At 37.9% G+C, this 11,018-nt stretch overlaps 1 protein-coding gene across 1 annotated transcript; it reads left to right on the top strand.

The window, feature by feature from the left end:
* Positions 1–7,625: 7,625 nt before the first annotated feature.
* Positions 7,626–10,788, top strand: FEZF1 (FEZ family zinc finger 1). The gene is made up of 4 exons (XM_072398739.1): positions 7,626–8,764; positions 8,847–8,981; positions 9,976–10,108; positions 10,328–10,788. The coding sequence occupies exons 1-4, from the start codon at positions 7,964–7,966 to the stop codon at positions 10,645–10,647; spliced, it is 1,389 nt and encodes a 462-aa protein (XP_072254840.1). The 5' UTR covers positions 7,626–7,963; the 3' UTR covers positions 10,648–10,788.
* The last annotated feature ends 230 nt before the right edge of the window (positions 10,789–11,018 follow it).

The raw sequence follows: 11,018 nt of genomic DNA, 5'->3' as shown, positions 1-11,018 counted from the left end.
CGCTGCAGCCAGCATCAAGGAGACACACACAGGATCGGATATCGGGGGATGTCTTATTCACAGGTGAGTGTCTTATTTTAATTATTATTTCAAAAATCGGAGGTGGCTTATTTAATGGGGATGACATAAAATCGGGGAAACACGGTAGCAGTGACAATAGCAGCACAGTCACCATATAGGTTCTGTTGTGAAGAACCACATTGACAATTTAGAGGTAACAGGAGGAAGACACAATCTGTTTTTACATGGCAGAAAACAACTCACCCATGGATTTATCCCACTCATGATTGATTGCATGGCCTAAGTACATACATTTCATTTATAGGAGTGGAAAGCGTTGCCCTGATGGTGTGAAAGTAAATAGATGAACAATTAGAGGAGCCAAGCCTGCAGATCATCTTCCTGACCATTACCATTTGGGTAATAACAGATATTCATTCACAGGCCATAAAAAACATGTTCTTTTATAGAGGGCGGAAGTGATATGAGCTTTCTGTAGAGGATAAAGAAAGGCGTGTCAATGTGCCTGCCTGATTTTTCTGCATGTGTAAATTTGCTGATTTGGTTTGGTAGTCAGATTGGAAAAAGTTTGAGTTTAAATTATTCTGAAAGGATTTCTCTGAACTATTTGTTATTTGTACTGAATCTTTTTTAATATTTGACTGTCTCTAGATTCTGTAGTAACCATGAAAAGCTTGCAAACCATAGACAGCTCTCTCTACCCATTTAATTTCTTTATTTGGTTTTACATAAAATACATTTAAACTTTGACTGGCTTCAGCTTTTGTGGTGACCATAAAATTCTTGCCAACAATGGACAGCTCTCTTCATAACACATTTTTGGAGAACATCTATGAGTGGTTTGTTAGAATGTATTATATTTAAAGCGAGTCACAAGCATATATTATTATTATTATTATTATTATATGTTTAATTATACCTCAAGGAGGGGCGGTGGACATGCTGACTTCTACCATTAATTCATGTGCAAAGAAAATTCCTTGCACATAATTGGGTATGCTTTGCAAGTAAATTTTCATGTAATTCAAGCAAAAATTCTATTGCAAGAGAAACTGCCCATATTTTTTTAGTAAATCAACAATAATGTAATTAAATTATATATTTTTTATTTATAAATATGATTTTAAAGTATGAAAAAATGTGACATATTAAGATCAGGTCATCCCTGTCAGTGAGCAGGCTCCTTGGGGGTGTTGCAATTATACAAATATCAAAATATCATGATGGGTTGATGTTAATCTTCAGGATTTTGAGAGGCCTGAAGCTTCAGCACCATGGATAGCAATCATCAGCAAGTGAATGAATGCACTATTGTTATATATACACAGTTCATCCACAACATTCCTGAAAAGTTTGACTGAGGGAGAGGCACAAGTGAGCACAGAACCAGAACCATACAAAAGGTCACAAACTACACAAGAGTAGCAAGATGCACAAAACTTGGATACATATAAATTGATTATCTAGCAGGACAAGGGCTATATTCAAACATATGCTGAGCTAATGAAAAGAAAAAAAAATGCTTCGGGTTAAAGCAAAACCCGAAGTGGCTAAATGCATAATAAAATGCATGTATAATGTCTTGCTTGCCTGCATTTCAAATTGGATTCACTTAGTCTCATAATCCAGCATTCCCACCAGACAGTACAGTTAGGTCCTGCATTTACTGAGAGATATCTCCAAGTAAACTGCATTGAAGGTCAGTGTCAGTGTTTAGCAGTATGCTAAATTCATCACTCTGCTCACTCCTCCTGAAAAGAATATTTCAGTGTTAGATTGACAGCATTCTGCAATGCAACAGTCTGATTTATGGTGCTGCCCCTCTTCATTTATTTGAATACAGTTGTGGAAGGAAGTAATATCAAGACACATATGGTTCTTTTACTAGCTGTATGGAAAAATAAATATATTTATATTTAATAAATCTATGACTGGCATCTGTATATATGTCTAATCGTATTACAGCTACTACAGTCATTTATTTTTTTTTTCTTTATTCCATTTATTAAAGTGATTAAACAACATCAACATACTGACCATCTGGAGAAGCCTTCAGCAAAGGGAGAGAAGTGAACATCTTTATTAATTGAACTGATAATATATCGTTTTAGAGACCAAATATCTCTTTTAAAGTAATTCACACTTTCTCAACTATAAAATCTATAGCCAGACATTACTCAGTGGGGATTTTTGCAATAATTGAGCCTTTTTCTCAGGCTAAGTGATTCCCTACCTGACATTTCTAATTAGAGGCAACTTTACTTACAGCCACTATTACTGGGGAAGGGACAAACCATATGCTGCATTTGACCTTGGCTTATCTTCCCAAACATTTTCATCTCTCTGATAATTATTCTGAGCATCAAAAAGAGAGAAAATTATGAGAACAAAAAATGATTTCTGAGAAAATAATAAAATGCTTTACCAAAAATGCAATGTAAATTCAAATATAAAGACAAAGTAATTAATTAGATAGTTTTACAAAAAATACTTATATCAGATCATTCCTCTCTATTTTGGCTTTGTTCTTTCCTGAAAAATAATGCACTAGTAATGTCTACAATAATGTCTGTCTGACTTGGAGCATGGTGTTAACCAGGAACCATAATTGCAACACAGTTCTAATATATTTATCTAAGGTCACCTAAAGCATTTTTATTAATGGGTGGAATGCCTTTAATGGGAAATTAAAACAGATAAATCTATTTATGACTTGCCATGTCTTCAAAAAAAACGATAAACTAATAAAGATTGAGCTCAAAGGCAGTTTGAATATCTGAGTTTCACATATGGAGTAATTTACCAAATGAGGTGAGAATATTCACTCAAGGTATAGTAATACTTACTTCAAATATCAAATCATGTAAAAGGCAAAATCAAGATTGGCAAACATGCGCAGGTTAGGAATCAAACCTAATTAAAGTCTAAGAGAGGCAATTCTTTCACCTAAATTTTTGCCATTTTTATTGGCCTAAACAGGAAGGGGGGAGAACTGTCAAAAAAAAGAATGTAGTGTAGAGAGCAACATTGAAAAATACACCAATCTTTTATCTAACACATTTGTGGAGTGCCTTAAAGCTGTATGCTTCATTGGGGGTGAGGGCAGCTTACTATGGGTTATGGAAGTACCCTTTAATAAGAGGGTTTCAACATATCTTAACTTTTACATCATTACATTCTAGATTGTAAGCTCTCCGGGGCAGGGTCCTCTCCTCCTCCTGCGTCACTGTATCTGTCTGTCAATTACAACCCATATTTATTTTATGCGTAATTTGTTGACGCTATCTAAATAAATCATTTTTTTTATTAATGTAACAATAATAATAATTTATACTTAACCATTTCCAGAAAGAGAAACATGTAAACTCAAAGTTAAAATGTAAATGTCCTCAAGTTTTAGCTGTGCAATAATTTTTATAGACAAAAACACAGACTAATATTTTCCATTTAGATATCATGCAGGAATGTTGGCTTACTCTGTTATTGCAGCGGCAGTGCAGAATCGTCTCAAATATTTGCTATAGGTAAAGCTCAACTCCAGGCAAACCGTAAAAAACACAGATAAATGCCTACTAAAGGATTTATGGATTTACATTTTTTTCCATTCATTCCTGAGATTTGAACAGCTCTGCCATACAGCACAACCAGGAAGTCGTCATAACAGGTGAGGAATGCAATGGTGTCCTCTCTACTTCCCCAGTTTGTTGAATGGTCAATGAAGGGGCAGCAGCAAACTAGTTAGGTATTACTATGGTATTTTGCAATCTCCTTCTATTAACATGTTACTTTGTTAGCAAAGTTTCATGGTTCTGCCTCTCTTCCACTCTGAGTGCTTCTTTTTTAGAAGTTAAAAAATCCTTTATGACCACATAAAAAGCTTTATTTGTTTGTGTCTTTAATATCTGCTTGGAGTTCAGATTCATTATAAGTTGAAGGGAGATTAGTGATTTTACATATTTATGTGATGGATATTTGGAGGATTTGAGTCACTATGGGTTAATAACCCTACTCACATTTAGAGATATCCTTCTGTTAAACATAAAACTAATGTGAACTATTGCAATCAGACAGGTCCCCTTTAGTTGTTTATTTTATTGTATTCTAAATAGCACTCAATTGTCAAGTATCTGGAATTTCACAATGTGTACTCAAAGTTGTGTCTGTGTTTTTAATGTTAGAAGCTGAAATGATTTTATTAGAATTTTGCTAACTTTATTCTCATATTCCAATGGTAGAGCTTGTTGTTGATTCAGTACTACTATATACAGATTTGTAACCTAAGGAATTTGTCTAAAGTAAATAGGTGGACACCCATTTCTCCTCATGTAGTCCTGGGTGGTGAATATTTGCACATCACTTCTGGACTGTTTAGAACCTAATGACCACTATAACAAACATATTGTATTCTTGTTACTCTGTTAGATACCTGTAATGACAACACTCAGTATATAAATTCTTTATTTTATTTATTTCACAGACTGTCTTTGCTTACATATTTTCATTATTTTTAGCAGACCAAGCTGTCCATCAAATAAGACCCTTTTAGGGTCTGGAACAAACCATATAATACTGTCAGGGATGCTTGCAGCAGTCACCTTTTATTTATAAAACCCTTTCCTAAATGTTACTGGAGTTGGGCGTTAATTTGCTTGTCACTCACTTACCACTGTCTCTTTAAAGACTACATGATTGTGTAAGATTACCCTGACCATAGGTTGGCAACTTCTGTGCTGACATAAAATCTAGTAAAAAAATGTTATAAGAGGGGAACAAAATAGCAGCATAGCAAATGCTAATGTCAGGCTATTGTATCTGGATCCAGCCCACCCTATCTATATCAAATAAACAAAAACTGATTTTACTTATAATCTGTGACAGTAGTGATTATTTATAGGGGATGATATTTATAATGAGAGCACTTGTGAATGAAGATGCATAGCAATGGACAGCTGAAGGATTCATCAATAGGTCCTGAGTTACACAGTTAGTCTTTTGTTGGGCAGGGTGCAGGATCTCTATGGAATTATCTGTACAGAAGGATGGAGATCAGACAAACTGCATAGGGGCTGTGTAACAATACAGAAGAAACATAATTTACCAAAGAGATGTGCTTCTAGGATGCAAAATATATATAAACAGATTTTTTTAGTTTGTTACATAAAGTGCCTGTCTCATTGGGACAAAATGACATTAATTTAATAAAAGTTTTGCTACAGTTATAGGTTGCCCTTCAAACTAAATTATGCCAGAGATGAATTGGATAAATTATTAGTGTAGTCATGTAGTGTACCTTTTGTCATCCATTCTGTGCCCCTTAGAGGGGACACTGTGATTGCAAAGAGCCATTATGAGAAATCATTGTCATTCATGAACCCGTGTGATTTCAGGTAAGCCATGAAAATCCCTAAAATAATATTTTATAAAATAGCAAAGAAACATTTAATTATTATGAATAATTATAAATATTAGTTTTGTTATTATTTGATATTAATATTAATACTAATGAGAAAAAAGACACATTTCAAATATTATAAAAAACAATATTTATTACCAAAAAATAAATATATTTGGTAATATTTTTGGTATTCTAATATTACTATTATGAATACTGCTACTGGTAAATATTATTATTATTTGACAATAATTTTAGTAAAAATGATACGTTATTATATTAAATACTATTATTATATGAAATAAATGTATTCGTTGCGTTTATCGTTGATTATAGTGTGACCCAGAAGTGAGCAAGACACTTGGCGAGATGTCTTTAGCCCCCAGCCTGCTAGCCATGACAATTTATTTCTTTCCTCCTTACCAGCTGCCTCATTTGCAATGCTCTGAATTAGTGAGCTCCAATTGAGGCAATTGACAACAAGTGGTTAATCTCATGAAAGTAAACGATTTAGAAGGTTTAATGTGTTCCTGAGCCCTAAACACCTCTATTAGTTACAAACCGATATTAATAAAAAATCTTTTCCATACTCATCAGTCCAGAGTCGCTTACAAATAGTATAATAAATCCTGCCTTTTAATATGCTCTAATCTAAATGATTTTAAACGAAATTTGCATTTCCTATTTGGAGTGAAATAATAGCCGGTGACATACATGACACAGAAGGGATAATGCAGAATACAGAGCTGGGCTGGAGGAAATCGCCGATTGTTTCCACAACATATGTTCTGTGATTGCTGCTGAGGATCAAGTAATGAGGGGATTGCGCCTGTTAGCATTATTATGTCCAGGCCGTGGCACATTGCCCATTTATGGCTAGAAATCTCATAATATCCAACAGGTTCTAAAGACCTGGGCGACGTAACATACCTTTGTGAATCTGATACTTGTAGAAGGGAGCAATTAAAGTATTAACTAAGATCCATCTGCTGCTCAGCTCTTTTAGTCAGCCTTTTCCTTTGTCTGCTGCTGAGGCAAAAAGGCCAGAAAACTAGAAATACATAAAAGGGAGCTAGGGAAGAAAGACACCTCTTTGTGCTGGGCCGGTTCACAAGCATCCAGGGATTGCTTGCTGCCTGTCCAATTATACTGCACTGCTGAAAACCCCAAGAGCTAGCAATTCTACATGTAGGCTCAGTATATGGTGAAAAGATTATACACAAAACTCCAGTACCAGGACATGGATTGATCTAAGTAAAAAAAAATGATATTATAATAATGCAAAATTAATATTATTGTGGGTGTATCAATGCTTTATTTCTCATAAACATTCTTTTTGTGCCTTTTTTAATACAGTCCCAGCCTGGTATTTTTCTAGCTGTCATTCCCCTTTGCAGCAATCAGACTCTGAGAAGCATTTGATAGTTTGGGGAGGCAGCACAGAACAGCCCAGGACCAAACCCTGAACTTAAGGCTACAGACAAGCTGGAATGTGTATTTGTAGGTTAACAGATTCCCCTGGCCGTCTCTCACACTCTGCACAACAAAGTGCTGCTTGGCTGCTGCACAGGAAAGTCAGAGCTGCGGGTGTTCAATGAAACTTTTGTGACACAGAGCTAGGATACATGGCATCAGCCTCTTTGTAAGAATCAGGGCTGTGATTAAGACAAGCAACCCAACACTTGGAATCCTTCAATGCCTCAATCACTGAACACACATTTCTTAGAGTGGAATTATTTATTTGAGAGGGCTGCAATGGAAGTGTTTTGAAGTGGGCACTTTTTCCCCCAGGGATGCAATCTTTCAGTGAAAACGACTTTCACCTTCAGTATGACCATGGAAGACAGTGAGATGGCACAAGTTACTGATTGCTCTACACGAGAGGGGGGCAGATAGGCGCTGTTAGCACATAGGTGTACAGAAGGGCAAGGCCACTTGTCAAAGACTCCAGACAGACACCAGGAGAAATGCACTCTAAGGAGACTTGTTTGATAAATATAGAGTGCTACCCTCCCTACCTTTTTCCTTATTTATCCCTGAGCTTTCTGGATGATGTCATGCCAAAGCAAGGAGGAAAATTGATCTCAGATCAGCGCTGGCTCTTGAGACTCGAGTACAGATTGAGCATAAAGAAAACAGCAGCCCCCTCCCTTCTCTGGGCGGGTGACTCTTAATCTCCAATAAAAGTAGCCTGTGCTCCCCCCTCAAAAAAGGGAAAACTTTCTCTGTTGACTGCTGGAAACGAATTGAGCAATTATCTAGTTTACCTTCTCCTCTTGGAAGTTAACGATTGGCGAGATCTTTACTGCGTTATTGACACAACACATCCCATTGAGCAGGCCTGCTAGCAATAAGTAGTGATTGCTCGGGTGTCATTGCTGCTCCATGTAATCTGGAATGGATTGGCACCTGTCCATTGGGCTGCTTGTGGTTGGATTGTACAGCACCCTGATGATGAGGACGATGATGACTGCCCCACTCCCTGCGAATCACTGACAAGAAGGGAAGGTGGCGTCTTGAGAAGAAGACATCTCCTTCAGCAGCAAAGACATGGACAGTAGTGTACAGCAAAGAACAAGTAAAATCTTAGCGAGCCAGGCAGCCAGAGAACATCTGTCCAGCAGAGCCAACATGATCAGTACTTCCAAGCCTCTGGCTTTTTCTATTGAGAGGATAATGTCAAGGACTCCAGAGCCCAAATGTCTCCCTGTACCAAGTTTACTGCAGAGCTCCATGCACAAGGGGGAGCAGAAACAAGCTCTCCAGGTCAGCTCGTCCTCCATGCCCTGTATGATCCCCTTTGTGCCGGTCACCTATGATCATTGTCCCAAAATAGGGATCACCGGTGCTGAACTTAGGAAGAACCACCAGGACTCTCCATCCTCCTTCAACTGTAATGAACTGCTAAACTGTGCTGTGACTTTAAAAGGGGATTTTCCCCGAGATGCCTTCCCTCTTCCACCTTACAAGCTGGTCCGACCTCGAGTGGTCAACCACTCGTCTTTCCATGCCATGGGGGCAGCTCTGTGTTACTTCAATAGAGGCGATGCCCCCTGCCACCCCACTGCCAGTATAAACATCCACCCTGTGGCCTCCTATTTCCTGGGCTCACAGCTTCACCAGTCTCCCAAGTCCTACCTGGCAGAGAGGAACAAGCTGGTGGTGCCATCTGTGGAGAAGTACTCATCGGGGGTCACCTTCAAGGATCTGTCTCCAGCCCAGTTTCAGCACTACATGAAGGAGAGCGCACATTCTCTCTCCGATAAGATCGCCTATAAATCGGCCGCCAAATACGCCAGCTCTTCCCCAAGCAGCAAGCCAAAAGTTTTCACCTGCGAAGTTTGCGGAAAGGCAAGTAAAGAGGAGAGTCCTCGTCCACCTTCTCTTAGCAGCTTCTACCTGGCTATAAATGTATTTTTCTTTCCTGTTCAAGGTGTTTAACGCGCACTACAATTTAACCCGACACATGCCGGTGCACACCGGGGCCAGGCCATTCGTCTGCAAAATCTGCGGGAAGGGATTTCGCCAGGCTAGTACTCTGTGCCGCCACAAGATCATCCACACACAGGTACCCACAGGGAATGGGGGGTAAAGAACACAGGAGAAATGCACGGGGAAATCACAGAACAACCTGATGGGCAAGAGAAAGAAACTATAGAATCACTGGATGAGGGAAGAAAATAGACAACTACGAGTATGACAAAAAATAGAGGGAAGAAAAACAAAAATAGAGGAAACTAAATAGAGGAAAAATTGTGGATAACTAGATAGTAGATACTAGTTAGAACGAAAGTACAGTAATAAATGTATAAGAAAAAAGGGGGCAATTAGACAAAGGCATACTAGATGGAAAATATAGAAAACAGACAGATAAAAACTAAATAAAGAAGAGAAATACACGAGGCAACTCGATTAGAACGAGAAAGAAAAACGATGATACATATAAAGGAAATACAAAGAAAATAGGATGATGAAAAAAAATTAGACTTAGAAAATGTAACACACAATGGACGTAAAAAAAAACAAAAAGACGGGACAGATAAAGAATCAGAAAACATAAACACTGTAGAAAACGTAAATGATTTACACAAAACAGATAGATGCTATATAGAATAAAATATATTTAAATCACATAGCTAGAATATAAAATATATAACACTACATATATCGAACATAAAATAAAACAAATAGAAAACTGAATAAAAATTAAATCTTTTAAGATGGAATATAAAATAGAAGATATATATAGGATAAGATTTAGAAAAAGATCAAAATAAGAGAACAGATCAAAGTAAATAGTATAGAAGATGCAGATAAAAGATTGATAGCAAGGAAACAAAATAGAGCAGAACGAAAAAAATGATAAAGCATAGATAGAAAGAAAGACACAAATATAAATGATTATATAATATGAATATATGTTCTATAAAAAGAAGAATAAATAGCATGGAAGAAAAAGTAAATACCAATATTTTATAATGTATTGTTTATTTGTGTAACAATGAAATGATTTCAGATTCTATTTCTGAGAATCGCTGTGACTTGTGTTTGAACCCACACAGGAGAAGCCACATAAGTGTAACCAGTGCGGTAAAGCTTTTAACAGGAGCTCCACGCTGAACACGCACACGAGAATCCACGCGGGATACAAGCCTTTCGTCTGTGAATTCTGTGGCAAGGGCTTCCACCAAAAAGGTACAGTTATCAGGATGTCCACTGATATTAGGAATCCTCATCTCGCTGTGTTGTGTGTCATCTCCCCACCTCAATTGTGCTCCTCACATGTGTATGTGATGCTGCACTTGAAGTAACAATTTTAGTGAATTAGGATGAAGGGGAAAATGAGCAGGTTGAAAATTGGAAAATGATCACTTGAGTTGTCCAGCTGCTGATGAGTGCCTGTGTTCATTGCAGGTAATTACAAGAACCACAAGCTCACTCACAGCGGGGAAAAGCAATTCAAGTGCAATATCTGTAACAAGGCATTTCATCAGATCTACAACCTGACCTTCCACATGCACACCCACAACGACAAGAAACCCTTCACCTGCCCCACCTGCGGCAAAGGATTCTGCCGGAACTTCGACCTGAAGAAACATGTTCGCAAACTGCATGATAGCAACACTGGAGGGGCCCCTGGGTCAAGTCCAAATGGGCAGGAGGAGTTAGGAAAGCTTTCCAGGGACCAGCCTTCTAGAAGCCAGAGCCCAGGCCCGCAAAAGGCCATTTACTGACACTTACCTGTGGACAGAATTACCCCCCACCTCACTAAACAATTTCCATGCACATTTCCTTAAAGAAGAACCCGATTTAAAATCCTTTAAAGACTACTCTGAAGTGGACATCTTGGATCTGAGGTTGGTCCAGGGGCAGTGGTGGGGCCCAGGGGCAGTGGTGGGCCCTGCCTGTTTGGGGAGGGAGGGGGGCAATCACAGCTCAGCACCAGTCTATATAGCCACAAAAGTTTATGGAAACAAATATAAGGGTAGACATGACACTTCAAGAAAATGTATCCTTTAAAGAATAGCCATGATAACATTTACCCGATAAACTGAACTGATATTTGTGAAGTAGTCACTTACAGGTGCTGAAGGCATCAATGAAA

This window comes from Pyxicephalus adspersus, chromosome 2 (genome assembly GCF_032062135.1).
Source record: "Pyxicephalus adspersus chromosome 2, UCB_Pads_2.0, whole genome shotgun sequence".
In the NCBI taxonomy this organism is placed as follows: Eukaryota; Metazoa; Chordata; class Amphibia; order Anura; family Pyxicephalidae; genus Pyxicephalus; species Pyxicephalus adspersus.
Note: the sequence above shows the minus strand (reverse complement) of the source record. Positions and strands in the feature narration are given on the sequence as shown.